General features: G+C 36.5%; 2 protein-coding genes and 1 long non-coding RNA gene across 3 annotated transcripts in view; 1 reads left to right on the top strand and 2 right to left on the bottom strand.

Annotated features, from left to right (window-relative positions):
- LOC142342894 (ATP-dependent DNA/RNA helicase DHX36-like) overlaps positions 1-16,960 on the bottom strand; it is a 37,178-nt gene extending 20,218 nt beyond the window's left edge. The window contains exons 1-3 of the mRNA XM_075394546.1: positions 16,311-16,960; positions 2,906-3,214; positions 2,399-2,650 (exon numbers count right to left, since the gene is read on the bottom strand). Of these exons, the coding sequence (XP_075250661.1) occupies positions 2,399-2,650; positions 2,906-3,214; positions 16,311-16,956 (1,207 nt within the window). The 5' untranslated portion in view covers positions 16,957-16,960. The remainder of the gene's footprint in view (positions 1-2,398; positions 2,651-2,905; positions 3,215-16,310) is intronic.
- The window catches only part of LOC142342900 (peptidyl-prolyl cis-trans isomerase NIMA-interacting 1-like), a 389,227-nt gene that overhangs the window by 208,216 nt on the left and 158,514 nt on the right, over positions 1-22,497 (top strand). The window lies entirely within an intron of this gene.
- LOC142342304 (uncharacterized) lies at positions 18,609-20,293 on the bottom strand. The gene is made up of 2 exons (XR_012759165.1): positions 19,707-20,293; positions 18,609-19,172 (listed from the first exon to the last, which is right to left on the bottom strand). It is a non-coding gene; the product is annotated as an uncharacterized LOC142342304 (long non-coding RNA).

The raw sequence follows: 22,497 nt of genomic DNA, 5'->3' as shown, positions 1-22,497 counted from the left end.
ACGCAATTGACCGAAAAGTAGATATGACATCACGAACACAAATTTTAACTACAAAGCAGTAGAAGTCACTGAAGTCATTGGAAGTCAAATACGAAACAAAAATCTGTTAGACGAATTAAAGAAAATTAGGAGCGCAATAGTATGTCGCCTGGAACTGCTGACGCGGCTATTAACAATCATAATTATGATTATTATATTTCACACATTTCCAAAAAAACAGTCATGATTGCCCTCTTTGCTTTCGCAGAGCTCCTACTTATTTTTAAGAGGTAGGGATAGATAGTCAGCAGCAATCTGCAAGCGAATGGGTTTGATTCCTTTTTTAATCTATGAAATGTAAATTAAAATTTTTACAACCATAAAAGTTTGGTTAAACATTGACAAATATTAAGAATCACAATATAAACGTATGATAGTTTGGTCCTTAAACTAACTGTAGAAATAAGTTCTGAAACCTTGTATTTTTCTATCTATTGGAAGACGTTCATGTGATTTGATCAATTCTAATTAGTTTTCCCTAAAACTCTTTCGGTATTTTCTTTCCCGATTTTTATTGGTAAGTTGTTCCAACTACTCGTGAAACTTCTGATTATTGACCGGTAACTCCATTTAGACTGACACATATTTTTGGACAGTTCAGAAATTTTCTAAATTCAGGTCGCTGAAAACATCTGCAGTGAAATCTTGTCTTATCCCAACTTCCCATTCAACAGGTTTTTATAGTGCCGGTGATGTTCAAGTTCAATTTTTCAAGTACAAAATTTAAAAGTTTAAAAGTATCTTAAAATTTCTATTTGTCAATACTGATTCACTGTTAAGTAAAACATAACCGACTACCGTCGGGCAAATTGCTCTCAAACGGCCGGCGAGCAGTTGGCTTTGGCAGTACCCAACTGGGGCTCAGAGATGCTAGCGTTGGGGGGGGGGGGTACAAGGGTCAAAGGGTCAGGCGATTGTAGGGGGGGTGGGTGGGGGTAGGATTTGAAGGACTGGAGATTCGAAGCCGCCAGGCAGGTAGAGAAGGGTCGACTGGGAGTTTGAGTGGTGGGGGTGGTGTGACTTTTCAAATTTTCAAGATTAAGGACCGGGCTTCACACCATTAAATTGTCTCCTCAAAATAGTTTTGGTTGAATTGCATTCTTATTTATTTCTTAAAAGACTGTTTAGGAGTAAGGCTCTAAGCGAACTTAATGCCCTCCGAGTGTTACCTGTTTATTTTTGAGAACGATAAGTCAAATGTGTCAGACGAATAATCGGTCGAGCGAAAAACCGCATAACAAAGATTACAGAACTAATGTAATTGCTAAAAACTTCGTTTGAGAGCAATTAATAATGTTATAATTGCACTAAAAATTAGTTTTCCAAATTCAATGAAATTCTTCATTTAAAATTTATCTTTTATCAGACTTCAGAAAAGGATTATAAGCTTAGCAGTAGCATTCCATTTTTGAGGACGTTGTTTATCCCGGTTTTGAGGACAGAAGTCAAAAATGTCAGACGAAAAATCGGTCAGGCGAAAAATTGCAGTAAAACAGACCACTTGACTAATGTAATAGCTACAAACTTTGCTTGGGAGCAATTAACCAACTCTGCGAATACCATACATTGTTTGGACTATTCAAAGTTGGATTTCATTCTGACTTTGATTTTCTTTGCTTCACGTTGCTAGATACTCTAAAGGTCTAGACCATGAAAATCTAGAGGCACATAGAAGCACTAAACATCTGCTAAATAAATAACATGGTTAACTTTGAAATATATTTAAACATACCCGGCAGATTGCCGGAAAATAGCCGCCGTTGATTCCAATAAGCATGATTGGGATTGAACGAATAGAATATATTGAAAAAAAAAAGATTTTTGTACAAAAATATTTTTTAAGTCCGATTTATTTTGATGGCATTTCGTAGTTGAACATACTTCTGTTTCTTAGAGAGAGGCTACAGGGGCCACTATCAACACCAATAAGCATTAGAGGTGGTAACTAAGACTTATAGGAACGACGTTCAAATAGCGGGCATCTAAAATTGGGCTTTATGGGTTTATCCCGTTTCTATTTCTGACTTCAATTTTTTATACCGACTCTGTTCATTTTGAATTGCTTTGCTTAGCAACTGATGTTCAAATTCACTTTTAGCAGAATGAGAGAAGAGAGAAACTAGCCTAGAGAAGTCAAAAAGATTTCACGCAAAATGTCGAAAAAGCGGCAAAATGGTAAAGCGAAAAAGAGTTTGACGAAGTAAAAAAAATACGAGCGCAATAATAGCCGGCTGAGAAGATGAGGGCGGCTATTAAAAATGTTTTAAAAACCTAGCATTCGCTGACAGCTCAAATTCCAATTACAGAAAATTACTCAAAGGCTTTGGTTGTTCATCACATGTACGGAAATGTTACTGACCAGGTACAAACACAAGAATTGCTCCCTCTTCCTGGGTCCTGCAGATGAAATGTATCAAGTGACAGACCATTTCCTCATCAAATGCTTCTTGATCCATTGAAACTAGCGACTGCCTGGTCACCTGATTGTATTTGCTTCCCAGCACCTGGACACAGTCATCCAAAGCTTGCTTCACATCACGTTTGTCCTTATCCTCCTGCTTGTGACCTCCTCTATGCCAGCGTTTTTGCTGAGGTTGGTTCGGCTGATAACCTGCAACCCATCAAATTCTAGAATGCTATTTGCCAACCCGGCCAAAGTTTACATCATACGAGAGCGAAAAGTGATATAGATCAACGCATTACTGATCGATCAAAACAACCTAAACCTTATACAAATAGCGCCAAGTAAAGTTTTCTGTACCCGGTATTAATTACATTGATTTACTTGCAATCGTCGCCAACCAACAAAACGTTCGCTTGTTTTTTTCACTCATTTTTTTGTTTCCATGAAAACAAGGGATCATACCAGTTAACTGAAGGACGTCTTCCAAGTAAAATTCGGTGACAGGGAACGTGAATCCGGGAATATTCAGCGTACAGCAACTGCCAAAATAGTTGCTTATCTCTTCAGCATTCAAAGTTGCACTCATTAGAATAATCTTCAGGTCTGGCCGCTTGTTGGAACGAAGGAGTCGTTTGAGTAGAACCAACAATACGTCAGAATGAGCTGACCTTTCATGCACTTCGTCCAGTACAATGTGGGAAGCCTTTGTCAAGTTAGGGTCGAAATGAATCCATCGTAGAAGCATTCCAGTTGTGCAGTAGACAATGGATCCTAGGAAAACTTAAATTTAGGAGTGAACAAGGCGGCTCGGTAATGTGCATCGCACATAAGGTTCTGACCCCGCTCATCTACAATTTTGGCCTAATTGTCTACCAAATGAGGAACAGATGGAAAAACAAAAAAATTCAAGTATTTTTCAAAAAAAAAAACTGGTGTATGAACGAAAAGATAGCTTCCAAAGCAAATAACTCAGTGGAGTAAAAAATGATGCATTAGACTGATGAGATATGTCTATATTAAGAAAGCGAGCGAAGACGAACGGCAAAATCAAACAATAACAACAAACATTAATTACATCAAAAAATATATGTCCGTTTTAAAAACAAAACTTAATAACAAAGTCAAAATAGCGTCAGATAAAACTGAAAATAAACAAAATAACTTGTAATTCACCAGATAAAAATGGTTATTCACCAGTTCATAAAAACTTGGTAACAATTAGACAAAAAAGAACAGAAACTTTAAACTTGGAAAATTCGCTGAATTTTTTAAAAAAAAAACTAATTAATTTCAAAGTAATGAAAACCATTAGGAATCAACTAAAATATCCCATAGGTTTACAATTACCAATGCTTCTATAGAAGGGAATTAAGGACTCTTGGTATTCAATTTTTTATGCAGTTACAAAAAGAACAACAAATAGACAACAAACTAAAAATCAATTAAAATTTGCCAGAAAATGCTTTGGAAGCCGTAAAGCCATAGATTCGCCCCCAAAATATGTTCAATTGCCCCTTCGTTGAACATAAGGTATTATGTGGCCGCTCAATAACGAAAGTAAGCAACAATTAGACAAAAAAGAAAAATGCAAAATTATGTAATACTTGTTTTTTTTTTCGAAAAAAATTTATTTCCAAAGACATAAAAGCCATTAATTACAAATGAAAAATTTGAATAGGTCCGTCCGTTCTTCCAAAGGAAGCCCTTGAGAACTGCAATTATCCACAATATGTCTTACGTCTACAAAAAGAACTTCAAATATGACAAAAATCAAAAATTCATTTACTTTTTTTTGTGAAAAACCCGTGTGGAAGCCAGTAAAGTCATAACGAATTCTCTTAAAACATTAGATTTTGTGACACCAATCCCTTTCGACAACTTACCTTCATTTGTATTATGTGACCTCTCATTAATGAAACTAGGTAACAATTAGACCAAAAAGAAAAAAAGCAAGATTATGTAATACTTGTTTTTATCGAAAAAAATTTATTTCCAAAGACTTGAAAGCCATTAATTACAAAATGAAAAAATTGAATATGTTCGTTTATTCTTCCAAAGGAAGCCCTCGAGACCTGCAATTATCCACAACAAGTCTTACGTCTACAAAAAGAACGTCAAATATGACAAAAATCAGAAATTAATTGACTTCTTTTTGTGAAAAACCCGTGTCGAAACCAGCAAGGTCATAATTTTTAATTCTGTAAAAACATTAGATTTTGTGACAGCAATCTCTTTTGAAACCTTCCCTTGACAAAAAATAATGTCATCTTTAACCTTTAATTAACGAGACCAGGTAACAAACAGACAATAAAAGGAACAAAATTGCGAAGTTGAAATGTTTTTTTTTTTTTCATTTTGGAAAACAATTGTTTACAAAGTCATGAAAGCCATTATCTATCTTCTAATATCAGAACACCGGCTCATATACTCTTCCAGGAAAAGCCAATCAAACCGGGTCATTGTACAGAAAATTAAATACGACTAAAAAGACAAAGTATAAACTACAGTTAAAGACAAAATTTAAAAAATACAATTAAATTATTCGAGAAAGTACTGTCGAAGCGGTAAAGAACCACAATCTATATCGCTAAGGATTAAATATTATCAACTGTGCGTTATATTGAACGCGAAAAATGTGATATATGAACTGCCAATAACGTGATAATTTGACAAAACTAGAAAACATGAAAAATGGGCAAATACCTAAAAATTAAAAAAAAATTGTGAAATCTAGTAGTATCAAAGCTAGAACACCAAAACTTAAGGCGTATAACCAATAAAGACTAAATTTTAATTCAACAGAAAGAAGGAGCACTCTTTGATTGCTGACACTAAGCTACCAGTTGTGACCAAATTAAGAGAAAAATGGAGGCGAATTTCAATAAGCCATTTTTTACTTAAAAATCAAGTATTTTAAAAGTCAAAACGACCATAAGCTGTCAAGCAATCAACTAGATAAATTAATTTCGAGCTAATTAGGAAGCCAATAGGACCTATCACTAGTGAGCTTTGATTTGAAATGTTCTGTTATTTAATTAATATACAAAAGATCGATTTTTTTTTATAAAAAACCGACTGACGACAATGCGAAATATTTTTGGATTGTAACGGTCCAAGATTGGTACAAAACTAGTCCTACTAAAGTTGATTGTCCATTAGGAACATTTAATTTTTGGAATGTCATTGATATAGATATTTTGTTAGTTAAAAACTGCGTTTTTGATAATCAACGAATAAAGTTAGCAAAAAAACGGCAAAATTTTATTTACAGAGCATTCTCAACGGAAGTTGAGGTGGAATTAGCCCCCTTTTCAGTCAACAAAGATTGTGTTAGTGATGTTTGGGTCTTCACTTCCTGCAAATTTAATCAGAGTGGACTAAAGAAACTTGTTTGCTGTCTTTGATGAAAACGTGCTGTTTTTGATGAAAAAGTCTGAATTTTGTGAAATATTTAGCCGAAATTTGTGACCAAAAAAATTCAATCAAAATAGCCGACAATATACTTTGTCCTTAAACGTAAAATCAACAACATTTTCTTGAAAAATTTTATTAAATTTTATCACATTTTGCGAAATTTTAGTAAAAAATTCCGAAAAGAGATGAAATAAATCAACGGAATTCACTCTATTTTCTCGAAAGTTTAAACCTCGATATCTCTCTGTCAAAAAAGAAAATTAAAAAAAAATCTTTTTAATTCCATATTCTACACAGGACAAGCTTTTTAATGATACCAGTCTCAACTCTCTACGACGAATACATCGATCGGCCAAAATTGACTGAACAAAAAAAAACCCATTTGAGTATATAGTTCCTCCCCCCCTCAAGAGGGGTCGGAACAATTAATTTAGCTTAGATTGTGGCCTCTTACATTCGCGTAATCTGATCTGACCATACTATGTAAATGATATGGACGAACTTTAAATATTAGAGATAACTGTCAAATAATAATAATAATAATTGTGGTTTCTGCGTAATCGCAGTGGAACAGCATTAGGCCTACAGTAGCCTGTTTTCAGCTGCCCTTTTTCTTATTATTCCCCACATTTCAGACTGATCTTTTCATGAGCAGCATTGCTCTTTTTTGGTGACTATAGCCACTTTTTTTGCGTCTGAAACTTTCACGTGGTACCATCATTGCAGCCAACATTGGTCAGGCTATGGTAAACCTGAAGCTATGGTTAAGTAAGAGCTCATCCTCACACAGACAGCATCACGGAGGCAGGGGATTGAACTCTCAATCATTGGCGTGTGAACCACACACCTTACCTCTCGGCTATCACGCCAAATTGTTCATCTCACTGAGTAAAAACTGGCATAGAGTAAAAGTTGCTCAAACAAAAATTCAACAATCGGAAACAGTTAAGTATCTAGGTGTAGATATTGATAATAGCCTATCATATCAATGTCTTAGCAATCTTTAAGAAAAAGTCCAGCTGGGTCTAGCTCATAAGGACTAGCTCATATTGTAAAGAAAATTCCTTATTAAGTTACATTGGTCCTCTAGTTCATCGATATTCTAGTACTTCATGTCAGGATTGAGGTCTGTTAAATTGGGCCAAATTGGTTCACTTTAGTTTGTGCCGACCACTTTCTCCTTGAAGATTTAATCAAGCTTCGCATAAATAAGGGAAAGACTAAACTTGGTTGTTGCAAATTTATTTCAGTTTCAACATGGATGTTTTTCAACGTACAATGGGCGAGTTTACAGCTACCTAATATAACCGACTGAAGTCCGATGAACCGTACTAAAAAGACTGGCTTTGGGCTGTCTTTAACTATAGCTAAAATGAACGTTGAGGCGTCATACTGGTCTTAAGTACTTACAGATTCAACTTATCAATGTCTGAACGAATCGCAATTGAACACAAATTTAGAACAAACGTGAAGGTTCATTTACACCGTTTTCGAAGTTTTACCACAAATAAAATTCAAAACTAAAAAAAAGAAACAAGTGCTTCACTGCAAACTCTGGCTTAGAATAGATTTGTCAATTGACGATCATTTTTCTACTAAATTTGAATTTCAGACAAGCGGAAAATAAAATCAGCAGTACGAACAAAAGGCTACACGAGAGACAAATTTAAAACCCTGAAGAACTACTTTTCGTTCGTTCGTTGATAAAAAACACGTCATATACAACAAAAAACGTTGTTAGTTTTGCGAAATGTGAATGATTTGATATGATTTTTTCTACATTGGCAGACACTTGGGTTATTCGGTTTAGAGAAGGGAACACGTTCGATAATATATTTAACTGAAGTACGCACAAATGAGTTCCAATGATTTAATGTTGCTCTCAACATTTACTTTGGTAATTTTTTATTCTCATAAACGGCAAAATGAAGCCAATCATTGGTATATTAATTTTAATTCGCATCCCGTTGTCTTTGCATTGCATAGATTTCCGACAAAAATTAAATCTAATAGGTCCTACACGCACCTGATGGTAAAACCGACATTTTTTTTCCATTTGAGAAAAATGATTTTATTTCTACTCGATATACATAAACAAAGTTATTGAGCATCCATATTAGAAACAAAAACCAACTAGCGTTTGATGCACTGTTCTCACACAACAGTCGGAGGTTCATTTTAATTGCGCTGCGCGGGCGTACGGTTATTTGGATCATGTCACTCACTGATGAGCTTCAACTGTTTTCCGTATCCCCTTTTCCTTAGCACACTGCCGCAAATAGATTTAGCGTCTACTACTCTGAATGAGAGCAATTTCAATCACGTAAAAATCAAGCCATCGTGAAAAAGTCATTGGAAAAGTGAAATCATTCAAGCCAACAAAAGAAGTTCCAGAACAAAGACAGCCAATCAAAAGGACAACCAATCAATTAAAAGGACAGGCTATAATAATTCCTTCAAACTTCGCTTGAACCAATTGGAAAAGGCGCCTCTCCTTAACAAGCAGTCGGTAAACTCGTGGCGTCAAGTCCACTCCCATATACATAAAGAAATTTTAACAGTAATCAACAATAGCCATGGACATAGGCAAAATAAAAAAAGATTCAGGAAAATATTCCGCATAAGAAAGATTGACGATATGATTTAGAATAGCCATTCCAGAATATTGATAGAAAACATTAAGCCAAAGCATCTCATATTCGACAATGGTTCCGAATGAGAACTCGACTGACAATGAGGCCAGTACAATGAGCGCGCAATAGGGAGGCAGGTGAGCAAAGTACTAGCGCAACTGAGGGTCTATAGCAAATGAATCCTATGCAATTTGACTTTTAGCCAAAATCTTTAATGATAGGAGGCTTTAGAAAAACCACCGATTTGTTTGATTCACTGTTTTTCGATTTCTTTTTGCTAACGGATCTTCGCGCAGATGAACATTACCGGCATATTGCCAGATGATAGATTGTTGAGAGCCCGCGAATTAGACTGTTGAGACCCCGCGAAACAGACGGTTCAGAAAATCACCCCAGACAGACAAAACTGCGATTCAGAAAGAAATTCTGATTTAAATTGCTCTTCTTTTCAAAGCAAAATAAAGACATTACCGTCTTTAAATTGATATAGCCTTATGTTTATCTAGCCTGAGTGAGTTCTATATAATATCAATTAGAGAATGTATTTACTTAAGAAAAATTAGTGAGCGCATAAGTCGTTTTATTGAGTGAGGTATTCTCAAAAATGTATCATACTATTATTGATCTAAAAACTGAAGCCAATCATTGGCATCGTTAATTTTCGTTCGCATCGCGTTGTCTTTGCATTGCATAGATTGCTGACAAGAATTAAACCTAATAGGTCCTAAACGCATCTGGTGGTTTTAAAAATGGCATTTTTTCCATTTGAGAAAACTGATTTTATTTCTACTCGATATACATAAACAAAGCTCTTGAGCATCCACATTAGAAACAAAAACCAACTAGGGTTTGTTGCACTGTTCTCACACAACGAGCGGATGCTCATTTGAATTGTGCTGCGCGGGCGTACGGTTATTTGGATCATGTCACTCACTGATGAGTTTCAACTATGTTTTCCGTATCCACTTTTCCTTAGTACGCTGCCGCCAATTGATTTAGCGTCTACTACTCTGAATGAGAGCAATTTCAATCACGTAAAAATCAAGACATCAAGCGTGAAAAAGTCATTGGAAAAGTGAAATCCTTCAAGCCATCAAAAGAAGTTCCAGAACAAAGACAGCCAAGCAAAAGTTTTGAAAGGACAGGCTACAATAATTCCTTCTAACTTCACTAGAGACCAATTGGAAAAGGCGCCTCTCCTCAAGTCGACTCCCATACACATAAAAAAAATTTTAACAGCAATCAACAACAGCCAAGGACATACGCAAAAAAAATACCTTCAGGAAAATATTCCGCATAAGAAAGATTCAGGATATGATTTAGAATAGCTATTCTAGAAAATTGATTGAAAAAATTAAGCCAAAATATCCCTTATTCGACAATGGTTCCAAATGAACCCTCGACTGACAATGAGGCCAGTACAATCAGCGCGCACTATGGAGGCAGGTGAGCAAATTAATAGCTCAACTGAGGGTCTATAGCAAATGAATCATATGCAATTTGATTTTTAACCAAAATCTTTAAAGATAGGAGGCTTTAGAAAAATCACCGATTTGTTGGATTCACTTTTTTTCGATTTCTTTTTGCTAACGAATCTTCGCGCAGATGAACATAACCGGCATATTGCCGGATGATAGATTGTTGAGAGCCCGCGAAATAGACTGTTGAGACCCCGCGAAACAGACTGTTCAGAAAATCACCCAAGACAGACAAAATTGCGATTCAGAAAGAAATTCTGATTTAAAATGCTCTTCTTTTCAAATCAAAAATAAGACATTACCGTCTTGAAACTGATATAGCCTTATGTTTATCTAGCCTGAGTGAGTTCTATATAATCTCAATTAGAGTATTTATTTAATTTAGAACAATTAGTGAGTGCATAAGTCGTTTTATTGAGAGAGGTATTCTCAAAAATGTATCATACTATTATTGATATAAAAACTGAAGCCAATCATTGGCATCGTTAATTTTCGTTCGCATCGCGTTGTCTTTGCATTGCATAGATTGCTGACAAGAATTAAACCTAATAGGTCCTAAACGCATCTGGTGGTTTAAAAAATGGCATTTTTTCCATTTGAGAAAACTGATTTTATTTCTACTCGATATACATAAACAAAGCTCTTGAGCATCCACATTAGAAACAAAAACCAACTAGGGTTTGTTGCACTGTTCTCACACAACGAGCGGATGCTCATTTGAATTGTGCTACGCGGGCGTACGGTTATTTGGATCATGTCACTCACTGATGAGTTTCAACTATGTTTTCCGTATCCACTTTTCCTTAGTACACTGCCGCCAATTGATTTAGCGTCTACTACTCTGAATGAGAGCAAATTCAATCACGTAAAAATCAAGACATCAAGCGTGAAAAAGTCATTGGAAAAGTGAAATCCTTCAAGCCATCAAAAGAAGTTCCAGAATAAAGACAGCCAAGCAAAAGTTTTGAAAGGACAGGCTACAATAATTCCTTCTAACTTCACTAGAGACCAATTGGAAAAGGCGCCTCTCCTCAACAGATAGTCGCTAAACTCGGGGCATCAAGTCGACTCCCATACACATAAAAAAAATTTTAACAGCAATCAACAACAGCCAAGGACATAGGCAAAAAAAATACCTTCAGGAAAATATTCCGCATAAGAAAGATTCAGGATATGATTTAGAATAGCTATTCTAGAAAATTGATTGAAAAAATTAAGCCAAAATATCCCTTATTCGACAATGGTTCCAAATGAACCCTCGACTGACAATGAGGCCAGTACAATCAGCGCGCACTATGGAGGCAGGTGAGCAAATTAATAGCTCAACTGAGGGTCTATAGCAAATGAATCATATGCAATTTGATTTTTAACCAAAATCTTTAAAGATAGGAGGCTTTAGAAAAATCACCGATTTGTTGGATTCACTTTTTTCGATTTCTTTTTGCTAACGAATCTTCGCGCAGATGAACATAACCGGCATATTGCCGGATGATAGATTGTTGAGAGCCCACGAAATAGACTGTTGAGACCCCGCGAAACAGACTGTTCAGAAAATCACCCAAGACAGACAAAATTGCGATTCAGAAAGAAATTCTGATTTAAAATGCTCTTCTTTTCAAATCAAAAATAAGACATTACCGTCTTGAAACTGATATAGCCTTATGTTTATCTAGCCTGAGTGAGTCTATATAATCTCAATCAGAGTATTTATTTAATTTAGAACAATTAGTGAGTGCATAAGTCGTTTTATTGAGAGAGGTATTCTCAAAAATGTATCATACTATTATTGATATAAAAACTGAAGCCAATCATTGGCACCGTTAATTTTCGTTCGCATCGCGTTGTCTTTGCATTGCATAGATTGCTGACAAGAATTAAACCTAATAGGTCCTAAACGCATCTGGTGGTTTAAAAAATGGCATTTTTTCCATTTGAGAAAACTGATTTTATTTCTACTCGATATACATAAACAAAGCTCTTGAGCATCCACATTAGAAACAAAAACCAACTAGGGTTTGTTGCACTGTTCTCACACAACGAGCGGATGCTCATTTGAATTGTGCTACGCGGGCGTACGGTTATTTGGATCATGTCACTCACTGATGAGTTTCAACTATGTTTTCCGTATCCACTTTTCCTTAGTACACTGCCGCCAATTGATTTAGCGTCTACTACTCTGAATGAGAGCAATTTCAATCACGTAAAAATCAAGACATCAAGCGTGAAAAAGTCATTGGAAAAGTGAAATCCTTCAAGCCATCAAAAGAAGTTCCAGAACAAAGACAGCCAAGCAAAAGTTTTGAAAGGACAGGCTACAATAATTCCTTCTAACTTCACTAGAGACCAATTGGAAAAGGCGCCTCTCCTCAACAGATAGTCGCTAAACTCGGGGCATCAAGTCGACTCCCATACACATAAAAAAAAATTTAACAGCAATCAACAACAGCCAAGGACATAGGCAAAAAAATACCTTCAGGAAAATATTCCGCATAAGAAAGATTCAGGATATGATTTAGAATAGCTATTCTAGAAAATTGATTGAAAAAATTAAGCCAAAATATCCCTTATTCGACAATGGTTCCAAATGAACCCTCGACTGACAATGAGGCCAGTACAATCAGCGCGCACTATGGAGGCAGGTGAGCAAATTAATAGCTCAACTGAGGGTCTATAGCAAATGAATCATATGCAATTTGATTTTTAACCAAAATCTTTAAAGATAGGAGGCTTTAGAAAAATCACCGATTTGTTGGATTCACTTTTTTTCGATTTCTTTTTGCTAACGAATCTTCGCGCAGATGAACATAACCGGCATATTGCCGGATGATAGATTGTTGAGAGCCCGCGAAATAGACTGTTGAGACCCCGCGAAACAGACTGTTCAGAAAATCACCCAAGACAGACAAAATTGCGATTCAGAAAGAAATTCTGATTTAAAATGCTCTTCTTTTCAAATCAAAAATAAGACATTACCGTCTTGAAACTGATATAGCCTTATGTTTATCTAGCCTGAGTGAGTTCTATATAATCTCAATTAGAGTATTTATTTAATTTAGAACAATTAGTGAGTGCATAAGTCGTTTTATTGAGAGAGGTATTCTCAAAAATGTATCATACTATTATTGATATAAAAACTGAAGCCAATCATTGGCATCGTTAATTTTCGTTCGCATCGCGTTGTCTTTGCATTGCATAGATTGCTGACAAGAATTAAACCTAATAGGTCCTAAACGCATCTGGTGGTTTAAAAAATGGCATTTTTTCCATTTGAGAAAACTGATTTTATTTCTACTCGATATACATAAACAAAGCTCTTGAGCATCCACATTAGAAACAAAAACCAACTAGGGTTTGTTCCACTGTTCTCACACAACGAGCGGATGCTCATTTGAATTGTGCTACGCGGGCGTACGGTTATTTGGATCATGTCACTCACTGATGAGTTTCAACTATGTTTTCCGTATCCACTTTTCCTTAGTACACTGCCGCCAATTGATTTAGCGTCTACTACTCTTGAATGAGAGCAATTTCAATCACGTAAAAATCAAGACATCAAGCGTGAAAAAGTCATTGGAAAAGTGAAATCCTTCAAGCCATCAAAAGAAGTTCCAGAACAAAGACAGCCAAGCAAAAGTTTTGAAAGGACAGGCTACAATAATTCCTTCTAACTTCACTAGAGACCAATTGGAAAAGGCGCCTCTCCTCAACAGATAGTCGCTAAACTCGGGGCATCAAGTCGACTCCCATACACATAAAAAAAAATTTAACAGCAATCAACAACAGCCAAGGACATAGGCAAAAAAATACCTTCAGGAAAATATTCCGCATAAGAAAGATTCAGGATATGATTTAGAATAGCTATTCTAGAAAATTGATTGAAAAAATTAAGCCAAAATATCCCTTATTCGACAATGGTTCCAAATGAACCCTCGACTGACAATGAGGCCAGTACAATCAGCGCGCACTGTGGAGGCAGGTGAGCAAATTAATAGCTCAACTGAGGGTCTATAGCAAATGAATCATATGCAATTTGATTTTTAACCAAAATCTTTAAAGATAGGAGGCTTTAGAAAAATCACCGATTTGTTGGATTCACTATTTTTCGATTTCTTTTTGCTAACGAATCTTCGCGCAGATGAACATAACCGGCATATTGCCGGATGATAGATTGTTGAGAGCCCGCGAAATAGACTGTTGAGACCCCGCGAAACAGACTGTTCAGAAAATCACCCAAGACAGACAAAATTGCGATTCAGAAAGAAATTCTGATTTAAAATGCTCTTCTTTTCAAATCAAAAATAAGACATTACCGTCTTGAAACTGATATAGCCTTATATTTATCTAGCCTGAGTGAGTTCTATATAATCTCAATTAGAGTATTTATTTAATTTAGAACAATTAGTGAGTGCATAAGTCGTTTTATTGAGAGAGGTATTCTCAAAAATGTATCATACTATTATTGATATAAAAACTGAAGCCAATCATTGGCATCGTTAATTTTCGTTCGCATCGCGTTGTCTTTGCATTGCATAGATTGCTGACAAGAATTAAACCTAATAGGTCCTAAACGCATCTGGTGGTATAAGAAAATGGCATTTTTTCCATTTGAGAAAACTGATTTTATTTCTACTCGATATACATAAACAAAGCTCTTGAGCATCCACATTAGAAACAAAAACCAACTAGGGTTTGTTGCACTGTTCTCACACAACGAGCGGATGCTCATTTGAATTGTGCTGCGCGGGCGTACGGTTATTTGGATCATGTCACTCACTGATGAGTTTCAACTATGTTTTCCGTATCCACTTTTCCTTAGTACACTGCCGCCAATTGATTTAGCGTCTACTACTCTGAATGAGAGCAATTTCAATCACGTAAAAATCAAGACATCAAGCGTGAAAAAGTCATTAGAAAAGTGAAATCCTTCAAGCCATCAAAAGAAGTTCCAGAACAAAGACAGCCAAGCAAAAGTTTTGAAAGGACAGGCTACAATAATTCCTTCTAACTTCACTAGAGACCAATTGGAAAAGGCGCCTCTCCTTAACAGGCAGTCGGTAAACTCGGGGCATCAAGTCTACTCCGAAATACATAAAGAAATTTCAACAGTAATCAACAATAGCCAAGGACATAGGCAAAATAAAAAAAACGTTCAGGAAAATATTCCGCATAAGAAAGATTGGCGATAAGATTTAGATTAGCCATTCTAGAAAATTCATAGAAAAAATTAAGCCAAAGCATCCCTTATTCCACAAAGGTTCCAAATGAGGCTTCGACTGACAATGAGGCCAGTACAATGAGCGCGCAATAGGGAGGCAGGTGAGCAAAGTAATAGCGCAACTGAGCGTCTATAGCAAATAATCCCATGAAACTATTTTTAGCCAAAATCTTTAATGACAGGAGGCTTTAGAAAAATCACCAATTTGTTTGATTTACCGTTTTTCGATTTCTTTTTGCCAACGGATCTTCGCGCTGATGAACATAACCGGCATATTGCCGGATGATAGACTGGTGAGACCCCGCGAAATAGACTGTTGAGACCCCGCGAAATAGACTGTTCAGAAAATCACCCAAGACAGACAAAACTGCGATTCAGAATGAAATTCTGATTTAAATTGCTCTTATTTTCAAATCAAACTTTAAACACTCCCGTCTTTAAATTAATATAGCCTTATGTTCATCTAGCCTGTGTGAGTTCTATATAATTTCAATTAGAGTATGTATTTAGAGAGTAGTGAGTGCATAAGAACTAGTGAGTGCATAAGTCGTTTTATTGAGTGAGGTATTCTTAAAAATGTATCATACTATTGAGCTAAAAACTGATACAGAACGCAGTAACAAATGACGTCATGCCCACAAAATTAGCTTCAGAGTGAAACAACTCACCTGGGCGCGTGATAAAATGGTTGGAACAAAATTGGAATTAATTTTGAAAAAAAAAACACGATAAAAACAATAATAGTCCCACTATCACTTCACTGCTACTAATAAATCATCAGCTAGGGATACACATTTTGAAATTTTGAAAACTTTTGTTGCATTATTGTAAACGAGGCTTTTTGGCCATGATGAAAAATTTTCATTGAGTCGATAAACGTAAGGTGTAGAGCAATCTCAGTTCTACCACCTTTTATTCCCCAGGGACTCATATTGTGCAGGGCCCTAAACATTTATTCAAAGTCCACTTCGTTACATCAAAAGCTTGTTTTTGCAACATTCTGGAAATTGAGTGACGATATTCTTAAAAAAGAGATATTCTTAATATAGATACTTCAGATAGGACAAAAGATTAAGATAAGACAAAATACTGAAGATATTACAAGCTTCAAACTCTGGTCCGCATACCTGCATCTCGAGGAAACTTGTGCTCAACTCTGATTGAGTATCCTGTGCTTCGGCCAAGGGGTTCACTGCGCTCTTCTGCCACTCTTTGAGCGATGCTTATTGCACTAATACGACGTGGTTGGGTACAAATAATTCTGCAATCGCTTCCCTTATCTCTGAATATACTGTAGTCTAGGATAAGCTGAGGTACTTGGGTAGTTTTTCCGCATCCAGTTTCTCCCGATATTACACATACTTGGTTTTCATTTATTGCTTTGAGAATATCAGTTCGCATTTTAAAAGCTGGAAGGTTTTCCCGAATTCTCATCATTTCCTTATATTTCCTGTCAGATTCTTGCTTCGAAATTAATTCTGCTTTCAGCACTTGGTTCAAATTTGGATCATTTACTCTAATATTGAATGGCAGGCGTTCCCGATTTGATAAGCTTTTACTCAAATCAAACGAAGAAGTGTGAGAAACATCGCCACGGACTGCCTGAACCTCGGCTAGAGTAGATTCAATGTTAGTTCGTCTTTCATGTGTCATACACACCATAGTTCTATTTTCCTGCTCACGTTTCTTTCGTTCCACCTTGCCTTTCATTGCTCTGTTTTTGTAAAACTCGCCAATGGCTCTGCCTCTCAAGTTACCGTGAGGGGGCGGCATAATATCTCTAAAAAAGCTTTAGACTGTCAACAAAAATAATTAACCATACTCGCGATTAGAGATATTGAATGCAATGCTCTGGCATCTTTCCAGTTCTAAGTCTACATGAAGCATTTTCACACAATTTGCCCAACAGTAGCCCCAAAAATGCAATTTAAAATAGAGATCGCGAGAAAACAAATCCTTACATTCCAAGAAAATTTATAAACTAAGGTTTTTTAGCAGTAACTGTAGCGCTCGCGGGGGACTAAAATCCAACCTCACCTCCTCGTGGTAGTCCCTGGGGAGGCAGTTCAGGCTACTCCTGAGAGTTCATTCTCTCGGAGGAGCCGTAATGAATTGCTGAGCTAACGAGGCCATGGTATGCAAGAAAGCAATGGCAAACTACTTGCATTATTCTGCCAAGAAAATCCATGAAAGTTGCAAACAAAACCGAAGTAATGGTAATTTCAAAGGAACCAGAAAATTGCTCAATATATTTGAATGAAAAGATAAATCACAGAGAAACCTTCACTTATCTTTGGACGCTTGTAACCGAAGATGGAAAATGTATAAAAGAAATAAAGAGTAGAATAGCCCAGTCAAAAACTGCCTTTAGTAATTTGAAAAAGATCCTGACAAACAAAAAAGTTCCTTTCAAAACTAGATTTAGAGTTTTACGTTGCTACGTCTGGCCGGTACTTTTGTATGCATGTGAAACGTGGACACTCAATTTTGAGTCGAAGAAGCTCCTTGAAAGTGTTGAAATGTGGTATCTCAGGAAAATGGAGCGCACATCATATACAGCACACAAAACCAATGAGTTTTTTTTAAGTAAAACCCAGAAAAATCGGATGATACTGAGAGATATTGAAACTAGGCAACTTAAGTTCTTTGGACATGCTGTCAGAAAAGGCGAATTGGAAGAAAGCATTCTTTCCGGATGCATCAACGGAAAAAGATCCAGAGGAAGAAATAGAAAGACATATCTGGATGGTATCTCGGAAAAAGTAGGAAGAAGTCGAGCCGAGTGCATAAGAATCGCAAGGAAACGAGAAGAATGGAGACTTATATGGAAAGCCTATGTCTGCGAATTCGGCCGACAGGAAATTTTGGCGACAGCCCGGAAACAAAGCTGACAGATTGCCACAAAATAGCGCGACAATTTCGAAGACCTGCAGTCTCAAAATGATGAAAAAAAGAAGACCCAAGCATAGAAATTTCATTCTTTTTTTACAAATCGCTAAGATGTCCTATATTGATTTAGAAAATTGCATATCTTATGTTATTTCCTTTTTATTACAGCTACATTGACTCAGTCGACCTTAACTAAAGTAGGCAAAACTCTCTTTGAGAAGGAGAAATGTTATTTTTGAGAGTGTGGTAAGTCACGTGGCCAACATTCGCCTGGTCAAGATTTTACCACGTGTGATGATTCACGTGGTAAAAATTTGACCACGCGAATGAACAAAAAACGTCAGGCACATAATTCCATCGAAAAGGAACGAAATGTAGAACAGATTTGAAATTAGCGCGACGTCATGGTCGTATAAAAATATTGAAGACCAAAACCGGAAAGACTGCGGAATGAAACGAAAGCATATATTGACCCAAGCGCATTCTAAATTAATATATTTAAAATGCTTTTCACTACAGTAATGAAACGAAGAAAACAAAAACAAGAAAATGTGAATTTTAAAATCCGCATATATACATACATACAAGCCATTCAATGAATAAACGAGAAAATATCTGCTTAATATGAAGGAGCATAAAACAATTAGGCTCAAGTATTTGTGAAAAGCAAAGAAGGAAAAGAGAAGCACATTGCTCTCTTCGCAGAAAATTTTTCATTACCAAAAATGGGAAAAGGGGTATGATTCATCCAATGGATGGAAGTGAACCCACACTATGAAACATCACAACAGCGTATATAAATTTACCGCTCTCTATAAACTTACAACACTATGCCAGACTCTAGGGGCTGCGTCGAAAGGTTGAAAAATTATTATACTAATTAGGTTTCTAGCCTCCCCTCCAGAACAAGATTATAAGTTTTACCGACCGCAGTTGCACGTTTAGCACCACGGCAGCATGAGACAGATAATTTCGCAGCGTAGGAGTACGAAATTTATCTTCGTCCGAATGTATGTTATTGCATTCGAATAAGTATCGTCTTTTCTTTGAGTTTTTTGTTGCTAGTGGCATTATAGTTCGTGTTGCAGAGGGCACTGTGCCTCCAATGCAGGAAAACACGAGCGGGACAAAACTGCTTTTTTCAATTTCCAAAATTCATTGCTGATATTTTAGAATATTATTTGCCTCGCTATATTTTGTATGCTTCCTTAGCTTCTTTTAAGCATGACTTGGCCAACGGATTAAAAATTTTCACGTCTATGAAGGTTCTGCTGAATCTGGACCACCACAATCACCTTGCTTTAATGTCAAGCGAACATTGTCATCAGCGCTAATAGATTTGTTGTAAAAGCTTTTGACTGCTAGCAATTGAAGTGATGGCAAATCACTCTTTGAAATCAGAGCAAACGTCATAAAAATTATGGATCTATTCTGTTCCCCCCCCCAGCTTAGTGAGCATAAATTTTTCATGACCCCCAGGCCCACGAGCTAATTTCTTACGTAGCAACGTGCTATATAACGTATAATTTGTAACAGGGGGTCATAAAAAACACTCGAGGGGGGGGGGACAGAATAGATCGAAAAATTTTTGCAAGGGTGTCCCTATTTTCAATGTCCCGCAAGTGGTTATAAACCCCCTTTGCACAGTGGAGAGCATGAGCTAGTGATCCCCAAGGAGTCAGCTCAAGTCGGGCGTTGCGTTCGTCTTTCGTCCTCCTCCCCTGTATGAGGTGAGAATTCGTGACATCTTAAAGTGCAAGAGGCTAGACAGCAGCAAGAGACGCAGCGTAGTCAGAGTCGTATTATGTTGGCTCCCTAATGTTGAGTCCACGCTCCGGTGTCAGTAGCAAACAATGACAAACTACTTTATAAATCTGCACAATCTGTTCTTCGATGTTTGGGAAGAAATCCAAGTCATCATTGGATATATTTTCGTCGCTAGGAAAGGTGTTTTGCTGGACCGTGTCAGTGGCTGTGTTAGTTTATTTAAAAGGGTCTTTACCTAAAACGTTGGAGAGTAAATAACATTATGAAAGGGACTGTTCAGATTGTATGTCATGTAAGTGGTAATGAGGTTAACAGTCTAGACAGCAGAATCCCAGGAGGGCGGTCAATCGCAGATATTCAGGCTGCTACAGCTTATGTGGTGCCATTCACAAGAGTTGCTCCGTGCGCAACCGTTAAGAAGCTTTTTCTGGCTTTTATTACACCATCTGGTCTTTAAAATTGTCATATGCAAATTCAAACTCATATATATATATATATAATATATATATATATATATATATATATATATATATAGAGAGAGAGAGAGAGAGTTTAGGCTTCTGTGGGTTTTTCCACATGGGTTTGCACCCTTCATATAACGACTGAGCTGAGCTTCTGCACCGGGTGTCCACAGCTGCAGTTGAAAGCCCAGGAACATAAGTTGACTTCCGAATAACTTTTGAAGAAGTAGTTCCAGTATATTTTTGTTAAATATTTCTTATCAATTTGATCGAGATCGACGTTCCCTACTTTTCGTATTATATTTAGTAAATAACTGGTTCTTTTCCAGAAGTTTTCATCAGCCTTCCTTGTTCTTGTTTTATTAATTGTTATTAGCTCGTTTTGACGTGTGCTTAACAACCCTTCATTATTGTTTGTTTTAATGGGTATTTTTATATTGTAAGATCCTTTAAGCAGTTAGATGAGCATTAATAGATCATGCAATTCAAAGTAATATGACAATGGCAGCAACTTCAGTGTGGTCAGTCTTTGCTTGTAACTAATTTCCCAGTTACTGATTATCCACGACGTTGCTTTTCTTTGAATGCGCTCGATGTCTTTGCTTTCGGTCTTATTCGCGAACCATGCTTGTGAGGCATAACTTATGACTGGTATAACGTAGCCGACATATGCATTGAGCTTTGTTGTTTGCGATGCAAGGTTTGACATGTTTCGTTTTAGGAAATAAAACGCTTTCCAGGCTTTGCTACAACGTTTCTTTATATTCGCTTTCCATGATAACTTAGTAGCCATAATTATACCTAGATCTTTTTGCTCGCTTTTATTTGAGAGAGTTTTAGAGTTAAGTATAAAGGAGTGCCAGTTTTTTTCGTTTACTTTAATCGGCAGGATGTGACATTTGCTTTCATTGAGTTGCATTTTGTTGTTATGGCACCATTTTTCGATTTTTTCCAGGTCACTTTGTATATTTGCTGGATTTGTTGATACAAGCTTGAAATCATCTGCGTATCCAAACGCAGAGCATTTTGATGTTTGTTGTGGAAGATCGTTTATATATATTATGAAAAGTAGGGGACCTAGGAGAGATCCTTGGGGGACACCACTGGTTACTGGTACAGTTTCAGATTCCGAGTCATTTACTTTCACGTATTGTTTTCTATTTGATAGGTAACTGGCTACAATCTTTAAGAAATTTCCCCCTACACCCAGGTTCTCCACTTTGTTAATCAGAAGATCGTGAGGAACAGTATCGAACGCTTTTTTGAAGTCGAGGTAAAGTACAAAAATTTTGTTGTCTTTTTCGTCGAATTCATTATACAACAGGACTAGGAAAAGCAACATCTGGGTTACTACTGATCTATGCATTCTAAATCCGTGTTGTGATTCTTCTAGCTTTGTCTTGACAATTTCATTTAGTTCGTCGAAAATTAGTTTTTCTAATACTTTTGAGACGGTACATAAGAGACTAATAGGGCGGTATTGTTCAATCAGTGCCCGATTCTCATCCTTAAATATTGGTACAACTTCACTGATTTTCCAGTAGGATGGAAAAAAGCATTTGTTCAAGGCAGTTTTGAAAATCAGAAAAAGGGATTTAGACAAGGCTGGCAGATTTTTTAGTACCGTGTTTCCTATCCTGTCTGGGCCGCAGGCTTTGTTTGTTTGAAGTTTTGACAGGATTTCTTTGATCTTACTCTCGTCTATTTCAATTTTATTGTGCTGATGTTTATCGAAGGAGTTTTTCTTGATTTGATTGGTTTTAAGGAAAACTTTAGAAAAGAATTCACTGAAAAACGCACACTTTTTCTTATCTTCATTAGTTTGTGCATCCTTGTACTTCATTGTTTCCGGGTATCTAGTACTTTTATGACTTGACTTGAGATATTTTTGAAGATCCGAAAAACGTCTACCTTGAAAGACTTTACTTTCGAATTCTGCTTGGTCCTCATTCAAGGAATTTCTTAATCGTTTTTCCATTTTCTTCAGTTTTATTAATCTCGCCAAGGTGGATTTCTTTGATGTTTTTCGTTTTAAGGTTGATATTATTTTAATAAGGTGGGACGAATCTTTGCTTACCCAAGGAGCTAAGTTTGATCTGTGGGTTGTTGTTTTTGGGACATTTTCGCTAAGAACTTTGTCTAGCCATTTGTACCATTGAATTACTAATTGATCTACGCTGCTGTAGCAGTAGGGATT

The sequence above is a fragment of the Convolutriloba macropyga genome, chromosome 7 (genome assembly GCF_964194025.1).
Source record: "Convolutriloba macropyga chromosome 7, txConMacr16.3, whole genome shotgun sequence".
Lineage (NCBI taxonomy): Eukaryota > Metazoa > Xenacoelomorpha > Acoela > Convolutidae > Convolutriloba > Convolutriloba macropyga.
This window is presented reverse-complemented; position numbering and strand designations above follow the sequence as displayed.